Here is a 26,304-nt window from a genome sequence, read left to right on the forward strand (position 1 = left end):
TGGGGGGTGGGGCCAGGGATGAGGGGTTTGGGATGTGGGAAGGGGACTCTGGGCTGGGGCAAATGTTTGGGGTGCATGGGGGGGGGTGCAGGGTCTTGGCGGCGCTTACCACGGCTCCGAGGAAGCAGCCACCAGGTCCCTGCGGCCTCTAGGTGCATGGGCGGCCAGGCAGCTCTGCGTGGTGCATGCTGCCTTCGCAGCAGCAGATGCTGCATCCTGCAGCTCCCATTGGTCATGGTTCCCAGCCAATGGGAGTTGCGGAGCCGGCACTGGGAGCGGGGGCAACACGTGGAGCCTCCCTGGCCACCCCAATGCCTAGGGGCCACAGGGACCTGGCAGCCGCTTCCGGGAGCTGCGCAGAGCCAGGGCAGGTAGGGAGTCTGCCTTAGCCCCGGGCCCCCACTGCGCCACCAGCCGGACTTTTAACGGCTGACCGGAGCCACCAGGGTCCCCTTTTGACCGGGCGTTTCGGTTGAAAACCGGATACCTGGCAACCCTATGGTCTACGCACAGACAATTTCCCCCTGGCTGGAACAGCCAGTAAAGCACAGCTGCCCTGTCCCCAAGTGCAGCTGTCTTGTGCCTCTTTCTATCTTCGGGGCCTCACATAAGTCTTGCTGCCTCACAAACTCTGTGCCTTTTGCACTCCTGGCAAACTCCTAAGCCTGGGCCCCACCGGGTTTGGGAAGGAGACTTGGCCACTGGCCGTCTTTGTATGCAACTCTGCATATAATGCAAAGAAGGCTCAGAAAGGGCTTATGGCTTGGAGACCGTGCTTTAACTCACCCAATGACCTTAACAACCCATCGGTTGTGGCTACTGCCGACATCTCTACCTTTCCCATCCTAGGGGCTTATGTGTCACTGACCCCTAGTGGGCAAGAGACAGTTGTTTGCCGTACCCATCTTGTCCCCTTTGCTGCCTCTACTCCAGTGCGCTGTCTGTGCACAGGGGAACAAGCCAAGGCAGGGGTGTCCTACCCAGAAGCGCCCATGAGGCAGCGCAGGAATCTGGGGTGACCTGCCCATGAGAGGAGCTGAGATTCTCTGAACGAAGACGTTGCAGGTTCTCGCTGGGCACTGAAGTCTGCTTACGAAAGCATGTAACTGATGAACAAACGAGAGAATGGGTGGAATGAGGCTCACCCTGCTGCTCTGTGCCGGTACAGCTTGACTTCAATTTTCTGCTTCACGTGGCGATTGCATGAGGGGAGGACAACTTGGAGAGATAGTTAGGGGAAAAAGAGCAAACGTGTCTCAGGTCCGCAATGTATTATTCATCGCCAGACCTACTGCATTACCCTGTTGAAATGCAAATAATTAGGACGATTTCTCACTTCCATCAGCTGCACTGCTGAATCCTGCTTCCAGGGAAGCCATTCCTACGGGGATGAAGGTCCGCAGTGCCACAGCCTCTGCTTAGGGGCCAGTCCAGCTGGGTGCTGAGCAACTCCCCTCCCATTGAAATCTGTGGGAGCAGCGGGTGCTTGGAATCTTTCAGGAGTGGACCCTTAGTTTAGAACAGTTGCAGGACTTAAACAAGCCAATTTTGTGATGTACTTTTATTTTAGGGCCCGATCCTGTTCCAACTGAAGTTAATGGCAAAACTCCTCCATTGGTGATGGGCGCTGTGCTAGGCCCTTTATTTGGAAGGCGTACATCAAGTAAAATAACTTGTTCAAAAAAGTAAAACTGTTACTTTAAATAATAATAATTTTTTTAAAAAAGTAGAAAGTACCCTCATGCGATTCTGTGCAGATGGAAGAGCCCAAACTCCTCCTCCTCTTCCTCAAGTGGTGGCTTCCTTTGGTTGCTCCCCCACCAGCAGATGTGATGCAGCCCTCACATCTGAAACCCAGGCGTTAGTGATTCCTCTCGGCCCTTTCTCCGGGGCGGGAGGTGGGTGGGAAATGGTTTTCCTGTCTTGTGAGGATTTGACATTGTGAAAAATTTTCCGATCTCGAATTGGGACGGAAAGTCAAAACTTCAGCTTTTCACAAACTGAAAACCCCAAAAATGTTTAGGTTCGGGTCAATGGAAATGTTTTTTGCTTCGATTTTGCACTTTTTTCCTTTCGGTTGTGTAAATTTACTAAAATTTCTAAACGAAAAGTTGTTTCGATTGTCAAAAAAAACCCTGACCCTCTGGTTCGACAACCTTGAAACTCTTTTATCAAAAATGTTTCGAGTTGGGTGGCTTATTGAACCTGACACTGTTTTGTGACATTTCAGTTTTGACAAATCTGGTTGGGTTTGGGGGTGGGAGGAGGTTTGTCAAAAAAAAATCCCAACCAACTGTACCCTCCAACTTTCCAGCAGTAATAGCAGAGAAGGGATTTGCTAAGGACTGATGGGAAATGGGGACTCCACTGGCCCAGAGGATTTCTCCAGAACTAGAAGCAGCCTGTGTGGTAGGCCCCAGTGTGATGCTGCATATCAAATGGTCCTTCTGTTGGCTGGGGGTTAACAGTCCCTCTTTGCTCAGCAGTGGTGCTGAGACAAGACTGGGTGGAGCTGTAGTTTCTAGGTTTTTCACGACTCCTTCACCAGCTTTCTGTGTGTTGAGCATGTCCGTGAGGAAGAAGATCAGGTCAGCCAGAGGGCAAAGGTCCTACCGGAGCAATGGCCCCCCAAAGGTGCTTTGGCCCCAAGCTTCCCAGCCACGGCTCTAGCAGCTCCTTGTTTTTCTCTGTCATCTAAAGCCGCCGGGCTGCCCTGTCTAATTCTGTCACAGGAAGTGGTGCACCTGGGAGGTCTCTTCTCAAAGCTCTCTCTCCTCCTGTCACCCGAAGAAAGTGATTCAGGCCCTGAGCAATTTCAGGGCTCGGCTCACCAGCACTTGCAGTTATAGGTAGGATGCTCTCTACGGAAATAGCACCATTTATGCTCTGCGGTAACATAGTACATCAGCAAATTCAAGCGCTTCTTACTGTTTCCTATGTCCCTACTGTTCCTTCTGTTTCTTACAGCGAAGGCTCCTTAGGGGCGCAAAAAGGCAGGAAAATGAGCGAGAGCACTTCTTGTATTGCCACTGACTAGGCAACTTCAGCAAACCCATGTATTTCTATTAATCTCTCCATTCATCTTAACAGGAATAGAGATGGAGTTTTGTATCCTTCGGGGTCTTGCTTGTTAAGTGACTCTTGGAAGAGTGAGAGCCCTTGACCCCTTCCACTTAGGGTGGCATCAAGTTCCTGTCAGAGCTCTAGCAGGATTTAGAAAAAAACTTGCAAGGCTCTCCACTTCTTCCCTTTATCCTGAAACTACATTCATAGCAGGCGATGCCTTTCAGACTGCTCAGTGTGTCCTAGACAGAGCATAGCCAGGTCCTCTCCTCCCTCAGAGATGAGAATCTGGGCTTTGGGACTTGCATTCGGGATAAAGAAAGAGGAAAAGCCATGTGCTAGCCCATACTGTTAATCCCCAGAAGAATTCCCTCCAGCCCTGCAAGTCTTACATCAGACACCTGCCAAATGGTCATGACCACAGTTGGAAATCAAGGCCTGCAGCAGGGTGGGGCTGAAAAAGGAACTCACTGTTCTGAGTCTGGAAAGAGGAAACTGCCCACAAGTCCAGGAATTCTCAGTTCCCAGGGATCCTGACATTTTTCCTGTTTGTACCATGGGGCTGCGATCAGGAGAAAGGTGAGAAGCACTTGAGTGACTGCCGTGTCTGACCCTTCCAAGTGTAAAGTCCTTGTAGCTGACCTTGGTAGAGAGGCCGTCCCCAGGATATTGAATTTTGATCTATGATCTCAAAACACTCTTGCTGTCACTGGAGATAGTTAGATGGAAAATAGCCTTTTTGCCCCCAAATAAAAAAAATGAATGGAAACGTGTTTTCCCCCCTACACTTCTTTGTAGCAAATACTTACTATTTTCCAACAAGCTTGACCCGAGCCGTTTGCAGCTGCTCTTCGAATGTGTATAACGCAAAGCATGGTAGCCGAATCGTTGCAAACAAAGATCTAGCAGATGCCTCATTGTCATACTGTATTGAACTTCCAACTTTTAAAAAAAAAATCAAACTGCAAATACTGGTTACATATGGCCCTTAGAGGTAATTTTAGAACGAAGATAGAGCAATTGATCATCTTAATTTCAATATGTTCTGAAAAAGATTCCCAAACTTACCAATATCTTGCAAGCGTGTCTGTCTTGCACTTGGGCATAGCTTAACTCCCACTCCTTCCATACATCCCCATAATTTGCATTTTGAAAAGCTTATGTGTATGTCACCCTGTCCCCTGAAAATGGAATGGAACAAACCTGGCACTGTTACGTTTTAGAATTCACTTCTGTGAGTCGCCTCTGGGTGAGTATTTCCTCCATCCAGGTGAAAACACTTGCATAAAGATCGTGGGAAGAGTTGGTTACACTATGGTAGCTCACTAAACCAGAGAAAGCATTTACTCTCAGATTTTTGGGGTAAAATGTTTGTAAGCAGAGTCAGGATGAGCTCTACCCTGACATCTGGTGGTGAATTATGGCGAGTGTGGAAAAGAACTCCAGGGGCTGATCTTGTTTGCATAGGCACACCCACTCGCCTGGCATGAAACCACAGCAACTCAAAGTGGTTACTTTGGCTGGTGTGGGATCCCCAGTTTCTCTGTTATTGGGGCAGGAAGAATAAAGTTTTGTTACCCTGATTCTGTGAATCAAGGCCAGTGGAACTGTTGTATGACAGAAGGACTGAGTGAGTCATTCACCATTACCTAGGTAGCATTTGCTTGTCAAGGGGCATGGGTTACAAAACCCAGTGAATTGAGAGAGGATGGGGACAGGTATTTGTACCTGATGGTATGGCCCCCTCCCTGAGGGGGTTGAAACACCAATTGCACTACCTCCTCTCTCCACTGTTGAATGTCAGAGCTAACTTTGATTCCCTTAGGAGTCTAGTTACAGACTGCTGAGCTGAGTTCACCTTGGGGCAATAGTGCACCAGCACTGGGGCTCCCCTACTACGAGCTGAAATCACAAAAGAGCTAAAGCTATTTAAGAGCTGAGATCACTGAGGCTGTGTTAACTAGTGGGGGAGCCTGAAGCTATATTGCTAAGCTAACTTAGCTTAGCGGCTGGTGAGCGGAGCGGCTGGAGGAACAGCTAGCAGAGCAGAGCCTTGTGGGAGCAGCCCAAGGGACAGCTGGAGCGGAGCGGAGCGGTGCGGCTCGCAGGTTGGTGAGCGGAGCGGAGTGGCTCACAGGTCGGTGAGCGGAGCGGAGCGGAGCGGAGCAGAGCAGCGCGGCTCACAGGTCGGTGAGCGGAGCGGAGCAGCTGCCAGAGCAGTTCGTGGGATGGCAGGAGTGGGACTGCGGGTGGAATGGAGCAGTTCGTGGTGAAGGCTGCGGTGGAACCCCACGGAGAAGCAGCCGGTTGGCCTCGGATCACGTAAGGTGCCCCTTAACACCCTGCTCACCCCCCCCCTTTGAACTCTGGGGCTGCACTGATCATGGACAGAGACTTTGGGGGGTTGTTGGACTTTTGGGACTTTTGTGATTCTTGCGTTGCTGGACCCAAGAGACTTTGGGATTGGTGGACTTTTGGGACTTTGGTGATTCTTGGGTCGCTGGTTTCAAGAACCAATGGGAGAGGACACGGCCCAATTTGCTGGGGTGGGTCTTCGCTCATGGTTTGGTCTAAGAACTCTAGTTCTGGTGTTTTTCCAATTTAATGCTGATGTTGTTTACCTCATGTTATTAAACATTTTCTGTTACACTCAGACTCCGTGCTTGCGAGAGGGGAAGTATTGCCTCTTAGAGGTGCCCAGGGGGTGGTATGTAATTGTCCCAGGTCACTGGGTGGGGGCTCGAGCCGGTTTTGCATTGTGTTATTGAAACGGAACCCCTAGATACAGAACCCGGCCCTTGTTGCTGCCAACTTAGATGGGCAGAAGGGTTACATGTTAATACCAGGAAGACAAACCACAATTTTCAGGTTGAGACCAGAACACCTCAATGTGCATGAATTACAGAAATGCAATTAGTGCTGCAATGCAGGTCTTACTTTCCCGGAAAGTTCCAGATGGGAAAGCTTAATCTGCCAGAGTAATCTATTGAAGGACCGGGACTGGAGAAGCAAAGTATTTAAAACTGACTTTCCAGCCAGCCTTTAGCATCTCGCATTAATCATGGAGCAAAACAATGACAAAAGCATACTGCTGCTTATGCAAGACGGTCATGGAGGAAAGAATGGCTTTTAATATTTTACTGTTTGTTAACGTGGATAAGGCTGCACTCAACTCTTTGTGTCACAAATCAGCTATAGTACAACACTCCTGTAAAGGATTTAGGATAGCTGACTTACAATTAAATTTGTTTGTCTGAAAGAATAGCAGCTCAGATCAAAACGATTTGGGACTGATTCTACGCTCATGCAAATTGGAGGTAACTCCATTGGCCTTACATGGGTGCAACACTGGTGTAAGAGGAGAATTGCTCTCTGAATTCCAGAACAGCTGCAGAAGGTACGCTTGTACTTCACGGTAAGTGGAGTCCAATAAGTGGAGAAATAAAATGCAAGACGTTAGAGTTCACTAATGAAAGATTTTGTGATGTGCACACTTCAAAATTAAAGTCAACGGCAATCCCTCATGTGTTACCTCTTCGAAATAACTTTGTTGCCCAGAACACGTAGCTCATGATAGCAAACCAAACCAAGCAGAAACAAGCTGAACAAGTTCATAGAATTGAGTATAACGTGTAAAAAGAGTAACTCCCCGAGGTTGGAGACTGTCGGACCCTCAGGCCCTGATCCTGCCCCTCTAGCTTACACACACACACACACACACACACACACACAGAGTCAGGGTTACTCACATGAGGAAGAGGGCATGGGGGGCCCCGGGGAGATGTTTCACTTCTTTCACACACTAATGATAACGATAGCTTGATGTGAAAGAAAACGCATCCAATTTTCCCCAGAAACCTTGTAAATACCTGACTTAAGATACATCAAATAAATCTTGTTTGAAAGGAGTCCACAGACAGCTGCCACATATACTGTGGAAGAACTGTGTTTCAAAATGGTATTGCTGTTATGGGCATATTGGCTAGTTTCTCTTGCTTCCATTACACTTTTAGCTGCTATTATTTTGTTGTTCCTGTAGCACCTAGCAACCCCAGGACCCTATTGTGCTATGTGATATACAAACACAGTCCTATCACTAACTGCTATGTACAGAGGGGAGAAAACCTGAGGCCCAGGGAGATGAAGTGACTTGCCCAAGGTCATCCAGCAGGGGCAGAGCCAGAAATAGATCTCACAACTCTAGGTTTCCAGTCCTGCATCTGAGCCACTAGACTACACTAATATTATGGAACACCATGGTTGAAGCCCTGGCCTTCTTGAAGGCAGTGGGAATTTTACTTTTGATTTCAGTGGGGCCAGGATTTCACCCCATAATTGCCTTCATGTCTGCCCAGGTATCCCTGCCTGAGAACTTGGAGAACACACTGGCATGGGAACTTGGGCTAAAGCACTCCTCTCCTTTGGGAAACATCTGGGTATCCTGCACCAGGTCAGCACACTTGGTTTTAACAACTGGAAAGGAGAGGACAAAACTTGGGAGTGAGGAGAGAGCTAGAAATCATGTCATCAGCGGTTCTTGACATTGCTCGTGTTGATAGGAGCTAAAATGCTATGCCAATGTAACTTGTAGTGTATTTTTGCTATTTTCCCCTAGCATTAAAATAACCCTCTAATTTTATAAACCTCCTGATCTTAGCAATTTTTTTGGTGACCCCAAACACCTTTAAGTGGGTTTTTTCCCTTGTCTTGGTCTGTCCTAACTCGTCTGGGAGCCTCCCTCCCCACACATTCTGACTGTCACCCATTTCTAACATCTCTCTTCCTGTTCTGAAACTCAAGCCGCATCATAATGGGCTATGTAGCTGAGTGGGCTGGTGGCCTTTAAATCTTGAAGGTCTGTTTGTGCTGACTGTTTGAGATGCACTTCCTTCCTTCCAGAAAGCTTCACCCCCACAATTCTTCCAGGCGAGGTTGGCTTGATGTGTGAGACTTAGTCGAGTCTCCCACGTGAAAAGATTAGCTGTTTAAGGCACCACTGTTTCTCCTCTGCCCCAAAAACAAACATTCAACCAGAAAAAAGTTCAGTCCAGAGAACCCCCTGTGTCAGGGAGTTGATAGCAGCAGTGATCATTGTACCACACAGTGCTAGGGTTACCATATTTAAAAAATAAAAAAAGAGGACACTCCACGGGCCCTGGCCCCACCCCTTTCCCAACCCCTTCCCCACCCATTCCCCACCCCTTCCCCAAAGTCCCCGCCCTAACTCCACCTCCCCCCTCCCAGCCACGCGGAAAGGGCTGCCTGAGCACTACCAGCTTCACGGTTTGCCAGGCAGCCCCCAGACCCTGCGCCCCCGGCCAGCGCTTCCCCAGCGCAGCTGGAGCCCGGGAGGGGAAGCACCCAGCTGGGGGTGCAGGGTCTGGAGGCTGCCTGGCAAACCGTGAAGCCAGTAGTGCTCGGGCTTCGGGCAGCCCCCATGCCTCCGGACCCTGCGCCCCCGGCCGGGCACTTCCCCTCCCGGGCTCCAGCTGCTGTGCTCCTCCCCTGGCTCTTCGGCTCTGCTTAAGAGCCGAGCTGCCGGAGCGCTCCGGCTTCAGGCAGCCCCCATGCCTCTGGACCCTGCGCCCCCGGAGCCCGGGAGGGGAAGTGCCCGGCCGGCGGCTGGGGTCCGGAGGCAAGGGGGCTGCCTGAAGCCGGTAGCACTCGTGCAGCTCGGCTCTTAAACAGAGTCGAAGAGTCAGGGGAGGAGCAGAGCAGCCGCGGGAGAGGAAGTGCCCGGCCGGCGGTATTTTTCCCGGACATGTTCGGCTTTTTGGCAATTCCCCCCGGACGGGGGTTTGAGGACCAAAAATCCGGACATGTCCGGGAAAAAACGGACGTATGGTAACCCTACACAGTGCAGCTCTTCTCAACAAAACAGTGTGAAGCAATTTCCAGATATTTCACTTCTTGGCTCTGTGCAGCACAGAAGCGTTTGAGCTACTTGACATTGTTTACAGGAAATACTTACTGAGGATGAAGGAGAGGAACGCTTGAACTCTCCAGTGAAATATGCACTCGGGCTTATGGCTTCCTCTCATTATGGTTGGACCAGAGCAGAGGCTTGGCTACCTTTCTGTGGGGGGGAAAAATAACAGGGACATAAAACCAGAAATCTAACGATGCTGAAATCCTGAAAACGAACATTATCTCACTCTTCTTTTTTTTGTTTTGAGTCCCAATTGTATAGGACATCACTAAACAGCTTATATACAAAATACACACTAGACTATAACAGGGTTCAAAAAATAACTAGATAAGTTCATGGAGGTTAAGTCCATCAATGGCTATTAGCTGGATGGGCAGTGATGGTGTCCCTAGCCTCTGTTTGTCAGAAGCTGGGAATGGGTGACAGGGGCTGGATCACTTGATGATTCCCTGTTCTGTTCATTCCCTCTAGGGCATCTGGCATTGGCCTAGGGTGACCAGATCACCAAAGACAAATATCGGGACGCGGGGGGGGGTGACGTGGGGGGAGGGCGGGGCGGGGCCAAAAACAAAAACAAAAAAAACCCTTCCTCCGCAAGCGCTGGAGGGAGGCCCGGGAGACTCAGGGGAAGCGCGGGGCCGGGGTAGTGAGAGTCCGGCCTGGTCCCTTGCAGGCAGGACTCAGTTGGGTGGTAGGGCGAGGAGGGGGGCGGCCCGCGGGGCCAGGCGGCGGCTGTTCTCACCCCCGGGCAGCGGGACTCGGGAGCAGCCGCTGCTGCAGCTCCCACTGCCGCGGGGGAGGAAGCGGCCATGGCGCTCCGCGGCTGCAGCTCTGGTGCCCCCGAACCCCCCGAGCCGGGGCCTGCTGCGGGGACCCAGCAGCGCGCACGCTGGGTCCAGCCCCTGGCCGGTCGCGTCTGGGCTGCTGCCCAGCTGGTGCTATCGCGCGGCGGCCCCGGAGTGGGAGCAGCAGGCCCCAGCCCCCCCGTCCCGCAGGGGAACGAACGGGGCTGGGCGGCCGATGCCTCCGCCCCGGGGCCGCCGCACGAGAGCACCAGCTGGGCAGCAGCCCAGACGCGACTGGCCAGGGGCTGGGCCCAGCGTGCGCGCTGCTGGGTTCCCGCAGCAGGCCCGGGCTCGGGGGCTTCGGGGGCGCCAGAGCCGCAGCCGCCAAGTGCCATGGCCGCTTCCTCCCCCGCGGCGGTGGGAGCTGCAGCAACAGCTGCTCCCGAGTCCCGCTGCCCGGGGGTGAGAACAGCCGCCGCCTGGCCCCGCGGGCCGCCCCCCTCCTCGCCCTACCACCCAACTGAGTCCTGCCTGCAAGGGACCAGGCCGGACTCTCACTACCCCGGCCCCGCGCTTCCCCTGAGTCTCCCGGGCCTCCCTCCAGCGCTTGCGGAGGAAGGGNGTCGGGGCGGGGGGGGGGGGGTGCGAGCACTTCCGGGCTCTAGGTTCCGGGGCATTTCCTTGTTTGTCCGGTTGTCCCGACCGCATGTCGGTCGGGACGCGGGACAAACAAGGAAATATCGGGACGGTCCCGATAAAATCGGGACGTCTGGTCACCCTACATTGGCCACTGTCGGAAGACAGGATACTGGGCTAGATGGACCTTTGGTCTGGCCCAGTGTGGCTGTTCTTATGTTGACCAGAAAAAAAGCAGAGACTTCTTATTTTCTGTGGAAAGACCAGGATGAAGGAAAGCAAAATCTCACACTAACTGTACACTATCAATTGTCAAAAGGTGAATAAAGCACCTATCATTTTGGTGCTGTGACTGGATGAGTCTCGTACAGAAGCTGGCTTGATTTTCTCTGGCCAAGAATGGAGTAGTATGGGCTGGTATTATACACTTCTAGTAATTATAGCGTTTGCCTGGCAGCAAATGCTATAGATATGTAGCTAATGCTACAGAACAGACCATTCGTGTGAGTTATACCAAGGTAGGAAGTGTGTGGAAGGGCTCATCTTAAAAACAGCCTCGCTTTGTCAAACGAAAGAGTCCAATTGCACGGGTCTCTCTGTTTAGTTGCTCACTTAAATTCATCTGTCAGTAAATGCTAGTCCGTCTTGGAGAATATAAGCTGCTTTGAGTCCCTAAGCATGAAATTGTCAGTGTGTGATAGAGATTTAAGTGCTTAAGCCACTTTACAATGGTGTAAGCGCTCATGCTTTTCTAAATGTTTAAAATGCCTTAACTCCGTATAGCGTAAGGCTTTATTGTGGTACCAGCACTTGTGCTACCATAAGGACTTTTCTTTAATAAACTTAGGAAAATAACCACGCACACAAACCCTACTAATGTAGCAATGTTTGCACAGGTCGGACCATATTTTATTTTTCTTCTTTTTGTGCATATCACAAACTCTAAACAACAGTGGCCACAAGCACAAACGAGTGCACGGTGCACTGGTTTGCATCTGAACATGTTTAGCATGATTGTATGCGCTCTTTTGGGGAAACTGTATGCAAATAGGTTTCCGGAATCTTCTCTGGTGCATACAGTTACAGCCGCTGTGTGGATGACCGAGGTAAATGTTCCAGCAATGCTAACGGGGTTGTGCTGCATGTATGTAAAGTAGCATACTAGAGTTTCCAGTTAATCCTGTAGCTTGAAAAATGACTTTTTAAAAATCTACTTTTGGAAGTAATACGTGGGACTAGACAGAAATTCACTTTTTTCCAGTTTGTGGACTTTATACACGTAACAGCACCTTGAATATAGTCAGTTTAAGAGCTTCCCCTGCATTGTTAGTTGTGGGTCTTTCAAACAAATGGGAAAAATGAGAAAAAAGAACTAGTATTAAAATTAAAAAGAAGACCCAAGGACAGGTGGGGGTGTGCCTGGAAACTGCCTTTAACCCTTTTTTTATTCTAGACAGATTAGATGTCAAGACCCTGGAATCTTTAATTCTACGTCATAGATCCCTATCTTTCAGTTCTTTGGTATCCCAAATGCCCACTGACTTCCAGGTGTGTTCACTTTTGTACAAGGAATATGTATTTTTAAAGTAGAAAGATGGCTGTTCATCGTTTCACTGAGTACTTTGAGGAGAGATACTATGTAAATGTAAAACTATTGTATTTGTAGTCAGGCTTTGATTAATTGCAGCTCGCGGCTTTTTTTTAGTGATGTCATTAGCTTGGGAATAGTTCTCTGTACATTTGCGAAGAGTAGGCGAATGAGACAGCTCGTTAACACAGAGTATGGCTCGCCTGCTGGTTAGCTACCCAGTTTTCTTTTAATCTTCAGATGACAATCCAAATGTTCCAAGCTTTGCTTTCTTTGCTTTAAAAGAAATCTTTGGAACACTTTCCCAACATCCCTTGCAAGTTCTTTTCCTAGATCTCTGTAGAAGGAGAGAGAGAAATTTCCCAACTACAACTCTGGATTTAAATTTTTGCCTTTCATGTAGAGAGACATCTGAACTGTAAAGTTCACCAGAGGATCTGAACATGTCCAGAGTGTTTGGTGATTTGTAACCAGGATCTGGCTTAAACCACATTATCTCCTAATGACAAGGAGGGAGGACTTCAACTACTCAATGTTTTTTTTCCTGTGACCATGCAGGTTAGGTGTAGAAGTCACTTGTGGCATTTGTTTCTCTTTCCTTATGAAGACTGGACTATTGTAAAAATCTTCGTACATTTGCTCCACAGATGTCATGGCGTCCGCAGTATCGCAGTTCAAAGTTTCGAAATGTCTATGGGAAAGTGGCAAACCGAGAGCACTGCTTTGATGGGATTCCAATTACCAAGAATGTTCATGACAACCACTTCTGTGCTGTTAATGCCAAGTTCCTCGCCATAGTAACGGAGAGTGCTGGCGGAGGGTCCTTTCTTGTCATTCCACTGGAACAAGTAAGTAATTTTTCCTTAACAAACCTGATTGAAGTTCAGTGGTAATCTTAAAACACAGCTGTTAAAACACACGTTCTATCCCAGGAATCTCTTTAATACCATTGTGACAGGCTGAAATCTCTGGTATTTTTTTCTTTTTAAGTGTGGCTTTCTTGTTTAGAGAAGTGAGACTTTAAAGCCGGTTTAATGAATTGTATCTTTCTTCTGTATCGTTTAGGAATAAATAAAACATTTGTATGCAAACAGGTCTTCGCTATAATGGCCCTTTGTATCTTTTAGTCCATGTCTGCATTAAGATTGCAATGCTGAGGTCTTCATCAAGCATTACTTAGTCCTTACTAATAATGGGCAAATAATCCATTGAAGTAGACAGGAGATTACCTCAGCAACAACCCAATGGATTTGGCCCTAACGCCTAGCACTCTTCCAACGGAGCTGCTGCTAATGCTACTACATACGAGCCACGCCAGGAAACGTGTCTTTCCGAAATCACAAATGTCAGTTGTCTCTCAGCTGTGTTGTGCCTGGTAATGTGGAGTGGTGGATGTAACGTTAGCCACGGGAGTTGGTGGCTACTGACCCCTGTCATGTCACAGTACACTGTTGACTTTTGTCACTTTGACCGGATCTTTCTAATTGCACAAAACTGAACACTGTTGCCCCGCCCCCTGCCCCGCCTCTTCTCTGAGGCTCCGCCCATGCTCAAACCATCCCCCCCCTTCCTCTGTTGCTCGCTCTCCCCCACCCTCACTCACTTGCTCATATTCACTGGGCTGGGGCAAGGGGTTGGGGTGTGGTAGGTGTTGAGGGCATCAGCTGCGGGTGCAGGCTCTGGGATGGGGCTGGGGATGAGGGGTTTGGGGTGCAGGGGGGGATCTGGGCTGGTGGCTGTGAGGGTGTGGGGTGTGGGAAGAGGTATAGGCTCTGGGCTGGGGGTGCAGACTCTTGGCTGGGGATGAGGGGTTTGGGGTACAAGAGGGGGCTCTAGGCTGAGGGGTTCGGAGTGTGGGACGGGGCTCCGGAGTGAGGCAGGGGGTTGGGGTATGGGAGGGGGTATGGGCTCTGGGCTGGAGGTGTGGGCTTTGGGGTGGGGTCAGAAATGAGGGGTTCAGGGTGCAGGAGGGGGATCCAGGCTGGGGCAGGGAGTTGGGGTGCAGGTGGGGGTGCGGGTTCTGAGAGGGAGTTTGGGTGTGGGTGGGGGCTCAGGGCTGGTGCAGGGAGTTGGGGTGCGGGAGGGGGTGCGGGCTCCGGGGGCTCCCTGGAAGTTGCGACATGTCCCTCGACTCCTAGGCAGAGGTGCAGCCAGGCAGCTATGTGTGCTTACTCTACGCACTGGTGCCACCCCTGCAGCTCCCATTGGCCACGGTTCCCGGCCAATGGGAGCTGCAGAGCCGGCGCTTGGGGCGGGGTGGGGGCAGCACGGAGAGTCCCCGTGGCTGTCCCTCCACCTAGGACCCAAAGGACATGTCGTTGCTTCCGGGGAACCGCACAGAGCCAGGTAGGGAGTCTGCCAGCCCCGCGCCAACCGAACTTTTAACAGCCTGGTCAGCGGTGGTGACCAGAGCCACCAAGGTCCCTTTTCAGCCGGGCGTTCTGGTCGAACACCTGGCAACCCTAGTTTGGGGTGGATACGTATCCACGCTGCTCCTTTCTCTCACCCGTATTCCCTTAACCCCATGTGCCTTGCAGCTACAGTGCCCCGTTCACAAGGCTCCATGGGGCAGTACCTTGTTAGGTAGCCTCTGTCGTTCTTCTAAACTCAATAGGTTTCTTTGGATGTGCTCTTCAAGTTTAAAGAGGGCAATAAAACTGATATAAAATTTAAGAGCTACACTATATCTTTACTCCTTTTCCTCTTCTCTATGAAATTCAGACCATAAAGCCTTTTCCATGGGTTTCTGTAAATGACAGTTCTGAAAATTTAATTGGCCCTTTTAAACTGGTGCCCTGAATCAGTCACAGCTGGGCAATCGGATGGGCATCAATCTCATCTGTCTCTTCCATGGACAAAATTGAGGCTCCCTTTCTCACTCTGAAGGATCCCAACTCGACATGGACTCAGGTCTTTTCAGACAGGGTTGAATCCTTCATATAGATTTAATGGAGAGGAAAAATTGACCCAGAGTCTCTGTAGTGGAAACTTTGGTGACAGTTTTGAGTATTCCTTTCGATTCTCCCTAGGTCTCGATGACTTAACTACTTGGCTTCATTATTCCTGCTGCCAAATCTTCACAGCATAGTCTGGTGGAGAGATTACTGTGCCTTTATAACACTCTGTCATCCTCCCGATAGCGTCTACTCGCCTTCTCCAATCTGTTCCACGTTCTGCTTGTCACTTTCACATCACAGTGGTTAAGCCTTTATTTTGTGCTCTGACAGCTCCCACTTAAACCGAAGATTTATTTTAAGTTTTTATCACCTACCCTTAGAACCTTATGAGCAATCAACCTGCAGGAGTATTTATAGTGCACAGTGTTCGAATGTTCAGCTTGTAGTGATCTGATGTACAACATGGCCTCTTTTGGTACCGATCTACCCATTACATGTTGTAAGCTTCATCCTTTGTTTGGTGGCACTCCTCTTCTAATGACTGGCAAGCTATGGCTTGCTTAAAAGCAAATCCAATCCATGCTTTTGTTTTCCCCTTAATTGTATTGCGATGTGGTCTATAGCTGGCTCTTATCTATGTAAAGCACTTTTATACGTGTGAAGAATGGCGCCTACATTTAATAAATAATAAACCTATTGGAGTAGTCACCTTTTTTCTGCAGATAACCTTGCACTTTATCTTCCCCCCTGAGACTTGCTTCAGCTGTTCACAGGAGTTTGAAAATAAACTACTTCATGCAATTTTAAACTCCTGGTCATTCAGCAGATTCTTCAGAAATGGACTGATGGGAATATACTATGTTGTGTACAAAGTAATATCTGTCACCAGTGGTCATTCCTGGTTGAACAGCCATTGCTTGGCTGACTCACCGCTCTCAGCCTTTGCTGTGCCTCTTGGAAGAATTTATTGTTTGGCTGCAACTTCGCAGCTAAACTCACTAAACATTACTGTAAGGGTACGGACTCACCCCTGCGGCGCCCCCTACTGGTTACTCCGGGGAATCAGCTCGTCCAGCATCTGGAGCGCCCTCTGCAGGCCGGTGATCCGCCTTATCCCTACTTCTGGCCCCTGTGTCCCTCCCAGGACCCCTGGTGCCCCTTGCTCTGGGTCGCTGCCCCCTGGCAGTACCCCACAGATCTGGTCCCCCCCCCCCCAGGGAACCCCCACCCACTAGCCCCACCTTGCCTCAGCACTAGGCCACTGCCAGTCACCAACTAGCCCCCGCTCCCTGGGGCAGACTGCAGTATAAGCCACTCATCACTGGCAAGGGGGGTTTGGACCTGCTGCCTTGGCCTAGCACTGGGCTGCCCTCTGCAACCCCCAGTATACCCCTTGGCCTTCTCCTAGGCCACAGCCTGGGGCTTTCCAGGCTGGAGCTCCCCAGCCTTTCCCCAGCCCTGCTCTACTACAGGTATCCTGTCTAGCTCCCTGCAGCCAGGCCCTTCTCTCTCTCAAGGCAGAGAGCGACTCTGGCCTGAGATCCTGGCTCCCAGCCTTTATAGGGCCTGCTGAGGCTGTTTGGGGCATGGCCCCAGCTGCAGCCACTTCCCCTAATCAGCTCCGCCTTCACACGGCCTACTCCCTGGGCTATCTCAGGCCCTTCCAGGCAGGAGCAGGTGTCCACCTTGCTACACCTACCTTTGGTTGGAATGCAGTTTCTTCCACTTTTGCATGTGCAGCATTGACAGGTAGTAGTTGGCTAGTGACATGAACAGCTCAACTTTCAATTACCGTGAAGAGACTTAATAAATCTTACACTTTAATCTTGTTTGCTTTGCCTCCATCAGAAGAGTAGCTCAGCCTTGACCTAATATGCACTGGGCTAAATCAAGTGCCCAGGGTGAAGGAGACTTGGTAAATTTTTTACCAGTATCAGGAGATAGCCGTGTTAGTCTGTATCCACAAAAACAACAAGGAGTCCAGTGGCACCTTAAAGACTAACAGATTTATTTGGGCATAAGCTTTCGTGGGTGCCACCAGACTCCTTGTTATTCTTACCAGTGTGTCTCACCCTCACAGGGGCGTGGTACTCCAGCTGGAGGAATGGTAGGTGCCCAGCAAGATGCTACCTTGCGTGCTTTCAGCTCCAGCATATACTGACCAGGGATGCGTTACTCTTTTCTAAGGAGTGAGGATGGGCGTGTTGCTGTCCGGTGTGACTTGCCTGCTCTGCAGTGCTCCTAGGCATCCTGTCTTGCATCATTAGGATGGCTCTTGTGACAAACACGCTGCCAGTCCCCTGTTCTGCTTTCCTATCTACAACACCTAGTGCAACTTCTACTGGAGAGGCAGGGTTTTGCCTTTAAGCTCAGGAAACAGACTTGTGACAGATTGAACTGAAATGCAAAAGAAGGGAGGTATGGGGGAGGGGGGAGATCTATACTTAATGTATGCTTTTAAAATAACCATTTTATAATGCCTGTAGTTCCTACGAAGTCAAAGGATTCATTATACGGAAACCCTACAGGATTCTTGCTGCATGATCAATAAGCTTCAGGCTGGACAGGTTCCAAAATCTCCTTGTCCTTGTAAATGAGCGCAGGTCAGGATCATGAACATTGATTGAACACCTCTTTAGCGTTCTGCTAAGAGCTACTCTCAGTCTTGGAATAACTCAACCGACATCATTTTACCCCAACGTTCAGTTTGTCCCAAGTACTTTGGGGAGGATTTGATTAAATAAACTGGGTGAAGGTTTCTGGCTTTTGGCATAATGAACATAACACTCAGCTGTGTATATTGTACAAGGATAGAAAGCTTCCTGGCCAGCCAGCCATTGGGATGTAGTGGTACCGGAATATTGTGGCCGGCTGTAAGAACAGATCACATCTGAATTCTTGCATCACTGCTTTCCTAAGCCTATCAGTCTGGTTTTTTTTTTTAAATGACTCCAGTAAACTTTCCAGGTCTCTTGTGAATTTGTCTTTAATTTCTTGTGTAGAATCAATTGCAGATGGAGGAAACTGTAATCAGCATTTTAATTACAGTGCACAGCTTGAATCTTATTAATATTCTAAAAACAAGTAGCTGGAGCTAACCAGTGTTAGGCCAGAGATGGAGACGAATGTATTTTTCCTGTTCTATTCAGTGTTTCAGCTACTGAATCTTTTTAGCCTATAATTATGAATATGCCAACCCATACTCCAATAATGTTGAGCCGCTGTAAACCTGTAGCTGTTAAGCCTTTGTTGCTAACACATCACTTTTTATTTCTGGTAAATCCAACATGGGAGCAATGGATTAGGAACAGACAGTACACTAAATTAGTTGCAGTCGATACCTGGAGGAATCATCACCAAAGATTTAGAAGACCTCATGAATATTAAATATCGAGACAGTCATTTCATTCATTCTTATCAGAACAGAGCTTGGTGAAATGTTGAAAACTGAATACGGACTCCTTGGTGCGATGTTATAATTTCATCATTTTTAAAAATAGAATCTGATTAGTTCATTAAGAGTAAATCAATTTTTTCTGGAAATAAGCAGCCTGCTAATTAGTGTTCATCCATATTTAGTGAAACATAATCAAGGTAACCTAGATACGGCAGATCTACTCCAGGATTTCATTTGCTCCTAACTTTCCTTTTCTTTTCTGCGCACTGTTCTGCATTAGAAAATGTTTTTAAAGCAACAGTACATTTGCATATTTTGGGCCATATGTTCCCATTGTTGCATACCAGAAATCACCCCAACTTGCTATAAAACCTGCCTGCATGTTCTAAGCATGAGCCAAGCCCACCTGCTTCGTACTCACCAAACCAACTTGAAACACAGAAACGGTCCAGTGTAGAATATTTGCAAAAGACTTGCCAGCTCCCTGAAGAGGGTGTGGCCAGATGCACCAAAGAAGTCAAGACAAAGGCAAATCAAAACCGAAACCCTGAAAACAAACCAAAAAAATTGTTTAGATTCAAATTGAATGGGGTTTTTTTGTTTTTGTTTTTGTTTTTTTGATGAAAAATTTCTGATGGTATTTTGGCGGGGTGGCCAAAAAGGAATTTGTCATTTAAGTTTTTTTTCATGAAACCCCATTTTTGGACCAGTCTTGTCTTTGCTACAGATTGTGTTATGTAGCAATGCAGGAGCCTTGGTTTTGCTCTTCAGTGGGTGCCCCCAGGTGCTAAAATCTGAGCCGTAAAAAAAAAATCAGAGGGCACTTTTGAAAATGTTGACCTTGACTTCTCCCAGCCTCACACAGAACCAGAAATGAAGGCACTACTCATGCCCTGTCCAGGGTTTCCCTACTATCCAGCTAAAATTACCCTGACCACCTGAGTACTATCATAGTTGGCTAGAATTGCTCTTCTGTCTTGGTGGGTAGGATGATGCTATTCATCGCCCATCCAAATTGGGATTAAACTGAGTGTTCAGTCAAAAACTGCACTTCAACTTGTTACTTAGCACAAAATATGTGGTCCCAGATCCCTTCTATAGCTGCAGCAGCCCATTCTATTGCCCTCCATCGTCTCCTTGGTAATCATCAGTGGGTCTCCATGGCCCCTTTGCCTCTCCTCAGAAGGAATCACTCTTTCCTCTTCAGAAACCCATCCTTGGGGTCTCCCTCCATTGGTCTCTCTGCTCGCTTCCTGCGACTTCCATCTCAAAAGCCCCAATCAAACTCATCTAACAAATGGAAACCAAAAGAAACTAAGCTTGTAAAGAGACCCAGACTTCCTTGTCAGATGTTTGCAACCTCAGTAGTGGCCAAGTTCAAAATTTACTGCTGCCTAAAATAAAAACCCCTTAGATCTTCTGACAGGACATAACTAAGAGCGGGGGAGAGGTAGCCTAATAGTTTAACTGTAGACGGTCAGGCTAAGACCTTGGAGGACTCAATAAATAAATTTACATAATTTTTCATGTAGACTAGACAAATCTATTTGCACTCTTGAGTGTTTGTGTCATAAGAATGTGAATGTTTAGCTGCTTCTAGAGGGCTGTTTACATTGGAAAGCAATAACACAGGATTACATTTTCTTTCAGTAGATATCTCCTTCCTGCGATCTATCTTCTCCACGTGTTGCCATGTCCTTCCATCTGTCTCTTAAACCCAACCGCCCCGGCTCCCCCCGGCTCCTACATCCCGTTTTGCATCCTCTCACCTCACACCTCTCCACATTGCTGCATCATCAAACCGATGAGGATTGCAGTGTTGTGGACCCTACAGAACCAGGCTCTCCCACCACTATAAAACTTGTGCTGTCTTTTTTTTTTCCAGAGTGGGTGTGGGAGCGCCCATGATCTTTGGTGCTGGAGCTAAAAGGAAAAGAAAAACTAAGCAGAAAGGCTGCCCACTCATCCACATTATCGTCCAGCACTGACACAAGAATTACTTCAGTTGAAGAGGAGAGATACGGAGAACGTCTGTGTGCCCTGACTCACCAATAGCCCTATCACTGTCCCTGTTAGCAGGAGCAGAATAAACACGGGCAGACAAAGCTCATTGTAGCCATGACCACAGTCCAGAGGAATTGGGTGGGGAACTCTGCACATGAAAACAATTCAGGAAAATGAGCCAGTCGTTTGCTATCTAAAAGCAATGGGTAGAAATGCACTTCAGTTCATTTTCACTTCCAGGCACAATCTTTGCAATAAATTGCAGCTTGGACCACAGTCTTGTTAATATAATAGACCTATTTTCTCTGTGCCGTGAAGATGCATGCGCTGTTATTTCATTTGCACCTAGACATATTCAAGACACTGGTTGAGCTCTCTCAATCTCTCTCTATATATATACTGTATTTAATTTGGAAAGATATTACACGTTTAGATGCATCTTTAACATTTTCAAATAAATTCTCTCTCATTACATGGCAATCTTATTAAAGTAATGTCAATTACTCCTTGTATTGCAGTGCATGCTAAAATCCTGGAAAGCTTTCTTTTTAAAAACACGAAAACAACTCCCTCCTCCCCCGTTTTCTTGAGCTCACCTTATTTCTCTATGTTGTGTAACATAGGATTTGTGTGCGACTGCCCTCTGCTGGACTGTCAAACCTGTCTGTGTGTTTTTGGGGGGGGAGCTCATTTACAGAACCTAACCTTTAATACTGCTAGTAACTTAAGGAGATTCTTCTTTATTTCATTCTGTATGTCTCCTTCTTCCAAAAAAACAAAAAGTGTTTGCAACCTTACCAGTAAGTAGGACAAGTAATGGGGTGGAAATGAAATTGCTCAACTTACAGGAAAGCTGCGTGAAAGGTTCCATTTTTACTATCTGCACAAAAGTGAAACATCGGAGTTGGTGCCTCCTGGAGGTTGTTTTTTGGGGGGGAGAGGGGGGGACTTAATTGTGCGATGTGTGAGACTTTGTGATTGGCTCTCTTGCAACTAAAATACCAATATTTTCCCCAGTGCCGTAGCATGTTTGTTAAGTGAGATATGGATGTGTTGGATATTAAACAGGGTTAAGCGCTGTCGCTCTAATGAGTAATGCAGCTGACTTCTTCACAATCCTCTAAGGAATAACTGTTTCAAGGGATATGTTTGGATTCTGGTTGAGAGCGGGCCAGGAAAGGACAACTTCCAATAAAGATTCTGAATGCGTGGTTTGGCTGTGACCTGGTTCGGCTTGACTCTTTGAGCTCTTTCAGGAAGTCTCAAGCTTTCTCTGGCAGATTGCTTTTTAGGGCTAAACAAGTAGTGTTCATTTTACCAATATTTAAAAAAATGACTTAAGTCCCACTTCAGCAAAGCCCTGAAGCATATGCTTAACTCCCGTTGACTTGAGTATTTACAGTTAAGCATGTGCTTAAGTTAGTATTGCTCACAAATCAAGACTCAGGCCCCCAAAGTCATAGGATTGGCTTTAAAATCCTGCGATTTTTACAAATAATAAAATTGGGGGTTTATTTACCTTCTGGCTTTTTGAGCCTGTAGGGGCATTTGGTTCAAATTTTCTCCGCAACCATGAGGGCTAGGGAAATGTTTTTAAAATGAAAGCTGAGATTCTCATAAAACCCGGTGACCCCAGAAGCTGGGGTGCTAAGAGAAAAGCCAAAGGTCCCGAGACTTGTGACAGAATCACAAGTGGTGGCAACATTTATAATGTTTCACTGAAGTGTTTTCGTCTGTTCCGGCTTTGGTTAGGAAAGGGTGGTGCAAACCTGTGCATTTTAGAGTTAAGGCTACATACAGCTTCCATTTTAACCCCTCTTTTACAATCTCATCATTTTAGCAAATCTGAGGCATGCTCAGTCTCCAGTCAGAGGTGGATAGGTTTGAAATTTGGAGCACATTGTGATTCAGTCCTTCCCAGTTGCTGCATTCTGGGCAGCCACTCAGGTTAATTGCCCTGCTTTCTCTGTGCAGTCTTGCAGCCACCTCGGTTTGTCCTTGAGGCCCTGCAGAAGCTCCAGTTTTCAGACATTCCCGTGAATTTGCATCAGACCAGGGAGTAGAATATTGCTCACAGCCATTGCTGCAGGAACTCAGGCCACGTCTACACTACAGCCCTATATCGGTATAACTACATTGCTCAGGAGTGTGAAAAATCCACAGCCCTGAGCGGTGTAGTTACACCAACGTAACCACCAGGGTAGACAGCGCTATGTTGGCGGGAGAGCTTTTCCCATCGACACAGCTACCGCCTCTCGCGGGGGTAGATTAACTATACAGATGGGAGAAGTTCTCTTGTCAGCGTAGGAGCAGCTTCACTTAAGTGCTACAGTGGTGCACCTCTTACCAATGCAGCGGTTTAAGTGTAGACCTGCCCTCAGTGCCTCTGGTCAGCCGCAAGGAAGAACTAGTGCAGTGTTCTGTCTTACTTCTGACACGGTGTGAAGAGCTGCATAGAGAGAGCCATTTGCAATGCACAGCACGTTTTTTGTTGGTCCTTCCAACACCTGGGAGCTACATTACATCTTCACAAGCACCATCTACTGTCACCTTGTCTTATTAGAGAGACAAGGTGGGCAAGGTAATGTTGGTCCACTAAAAGATATTACCTCCCCTACCTTGTCTCTCTAATAGCCCGGGACTGACCCGGCTACAACAACACACCACACAACCTGGTCTTATTAACTATTTACATATAAAAAGACACAGCGCACTCTTATAACACATGCATTGTGAAAGAACCCAACTTTCCTGCATTTGTTAGAGAAAAATGTTTCTTGTGCAGCCATAAATCCTCAAAAGCTGAACTAATCTGTCTCGAACTTGTCTGGTTTTGTAGATTTCCTTCAGACCTAAGGCAGAAAATTGGTGTGCACATTCTGAAGTTAGGAACAAGAATGTTTATGTATATAAAGCAGGATTTTTTGGGGAGGTTGTTTGTGTTCCCTTTAGATTTTAAACTCTGAAGCACTTTAGTTTGATCTAAGGACTGTGAAAGTTGACCAAACCTTACAATATATTCCAGGAGGCCCAGGTCACTAATGCCCAGAAAAGCAGGAGGTGGTGATAGGGAATTCTCGGAGACACCTAATACAGACAGAACATGGGCTGCTAGCCAGGCAGTCCTGCTTTCTGACCTCTAAAACTGGCTGATCAGAGCAAACACGGATGGTGCTTCACAAACACATCACGTCAGCCACACAGCAAAGAGAAATAAGTATCACCATGTGTATTTGCTGACTCAGAACCGAGGCTGAGAAAAGAAAGTCAAGGGCCAGATTTTTAAACGTATTTAGGCACCTAAATCCCATTTGATTTGGGAGCTAGGTGTTTAAACACCTTCAAAAACCTGGCTCTCGTGACAAGGATGTAGTGTAGACCAAAGCTTAATGTCGGTATAACTACTTCGCTCAGGGGTGTGGAAAATCCACACCTCTGAGCAATACAGTTACATTGTCCTAACTCCCGGTGTAGACAGCACTATGTGAACAGCAGGCTTCTCCCGTTGACATAGCTGCCAGCTCTCGGGGAGGTGGAGCACCTACGCCAATGGGAGAAGCTCTCCTGTTAGCGTAGGTGGCAACTTCGGTAAGCGCTACAACGGCACAGCTGTAACAGGGTGGCTGCCCCTCTGCTGTGCTGCAGGTGTAGAAAAGCCCGAAGTGTTGCAGAATAACGCATGGAGCTAGAACCTAGGTCTCCGGTCTCCCACTCTTACGCCTAATCCACTAGATTCCCGTGCCCCCAGGCAAAGAGAGCAACAAGAAGCAGAATAAATGATTAAAAACTGAAGCTGTTTACAACATGCAAAGTCTTGCATGTCTCCTACCATCAAATCCAGTGTTAATGTGTATTAATGATTGTGTACAACATCAAAGTGCCTCCAATGGATTTCTGCTGTGACCCACATAAATACCCAGGAATAAAAAATGTCAAATCAAGGGAGACCATAATGAAATGCAGTTGATACTTTGCCCTGCCCCATTCTGCTCCCTATAAAAAGTAGCCCATTGTGCGGAGGCAGAAGAATGGAAAATACCTTGCCTGCGGCTATTAACTGAAATAGGGAGGTGTTTATATTCTTCTCTGGCTGTGCGTACTTAACTCTGATTACCAATAATGAGCACTGCACATGCACACAGAGAGAAGACTGTGCCCTGTGTTAACATCCTTGGAAGGACAGATGGGGAGAATGGAAGCCAGGCATAATGGGCCACTCTGTACCTTCCCCATGGAGAACAGTTGTTTCTAAAAGCTTTTTGTGTGACTCTCCGAAGAGTTAGAAACCAGCTCTTCCCCAGAGTCCTGTGGCTGTTAGTCACACGGTGTTATGACCACAAGTAATCTGATGGTGTCATGGCACTGAATGGCATTTCCAATGGGTGGGGATGAATTGGCTACGCCAGGCTGAATAACGTGGTGTAGCTGTGGGCATGACATTTCACGGGACTGGCCTGATGATCGTCTCAATGGTTCATCTTTTCACTGCCTTACTGCAGCTAACAATAGATGCTTGTTTCGGCACAGCTGGGAAAGAATAAGGTCCGTCAGTACTTAGGTCTTTTGCTGTTGTGCTTTATATAAAAGTAGACAGGCACAGGAGTGTGCGTGCCGGTCTGAGCTCTGGCTAAATGGTTCCGATGATATGTCGGTCAGTGGGTGCAACTCTCGGACCCGGGGAGGGAAGGATTCTTGCAGTGATTTAGAAAAGGCTTTGTGGAAGAACTGTGTGACTAGTATCCTGCTAGCTCTGTAATAGGATGGCATTTTTGTTCCGTGAGCTCTTTAAGGGAGAGAAGACGTTTAGTTTATGCTAGTGGAAAATCTTTATCTGACAGAACTCTGTAATTCCAGGCAAAGGATTGAGAGCATGAAAAGAAAAAAAATCTTTAATAAAGGCAAAACGAAAATCCAAGAATCTTGTTCAAACCAACAAAAGCAAAGATTCCCAGTGGGCGTGCCAGGGGAAACAAGCCAGGCTGTCTCCACTGGACAAACTCCATCCTTGCTGTCCCAGATGCTGTCCCAGATGCAGTCCCATCAGCGTCAGCAATGGTAGGGGCTCTTGCAGGGACAGGCCCCGCCAATAACCAGCCAGTGGCTAGTCTGCTCTAGCACTCCCTCCAATTGAGTTGCAAATGTCGGCAATAGGAAAGAAAGGTTATGGGGCAAATCTAGTGTAGACAAGCCCTTGAACAATGCTGCTAGTAGCTCGTTGGGACAGGGATTGTGAAGAACCCCGCTTCGTGGTGGGCTTGTGGCATTCGCTGTTACAGTAGAAATGTTTAATAAGCAGTGCCAACGGCCTGTAATTTTATCTGACTGTTACCAAGTGCAAGCTAAACTTCAAGCAATTGTCTGACACTAACATGGACTTCGTTAGCTAGAGCTGAGTTGCATCAACTGTGCAAGCGATTAGCCACAAGCTGGAGTCTTTGTTTTCTGCCAGTGGATTCCTGCAGCACCTCGGGGGTGTGGCTGTCTGAGTTGTGCAGGGTGCACTATTACGGAGTGGGCAGACTGGCAGGAGGAGCCACTCCCCAGAAACTGGCAGGGGATTGATGTAAACAGAAGTCCAAACTCGTCAGATGATGTCTTACACTTAGGCACCAAGAAGAACGATGGGCCCTGTTGGCTGGTTGATTGTAACAGACGGGCAGTACAAAACTGGGGGATTCTCTTCTGCAATCCACGCTGCAGGTCAGAAAAGTAACAATCCGTGCTGGCTTAGTGCAGAAATGCTCGCCCAGCATGTCAGCAAGCCCCAGGATGGAGAGGCTAATGCACGGCTCCCCTCTGATGTCCTGGTAAAGGCCAGGGCCGAGCAGAAATGCAGATATGTTCCTGGTTGCATTTCATGGCACCCAAATTAAAAACGAGGCAAGCGGGAAGTAGAGGAGAGAGCTGAAAGCAAAACTGGGCTGTAGCAAAATCCTGAATTGAATCCTGGGTTTATCTCTAGTTCAGAGACTTCCTGAAGGGGAGTGCAAAGAAGCTGGAAGAAG

At 48.0% G+C, this 26,304-nt stretch overlaps 1 protein-coding gene across 3 annotated transcripts in view; it reads left to right on the forward strand.

Annotated features, from left to right (window-relative positions):
* CORO2B (coronin 2B) overlaps positions 1 to 26,304 on the forward strand; it is a 127,653-nt gene that overhangs the window by 53,098 nt on the left and 48,251 nt on the right. For 2 of the 3 annotated variants that reach the window (XR_004647376.1, XM_034783362.1), the window contains exon 2: positions 12,649 to 12,849. The exons of the other annotated variant lie outside the window; for it this stretch is intronic. Coding sequence is in view for 1 of the 2 variants with exons in the window: in XM_034783362.1 (XP_034639253.1) it covers positions 12,649 to 12,849 (201 nt within the window). In the remaining variant the exon portion in view is untranslated. The remainder of the gene's footprint in view (positions 1 to 12,648; positions 12,850 to 26,304) is intronic. 3 annotated transcript variants of the gene reach the window in all.

This window comes from Trachemys scripta, chromosome 10 (genome assembly GCF_013100865.1).
Source record: "Trachemys scripta elegans isolate TJP31775 chromosome 10, CAS_Tse_1.0, whole genome shotgun sequence".
In the NCBI taxonomy this organism is placed as follows: domain Eukaryota; kingdom Metazoa; phylum Chordata; order Testudines; family Emydidae; genus Trachemys; species Trachemys scripta.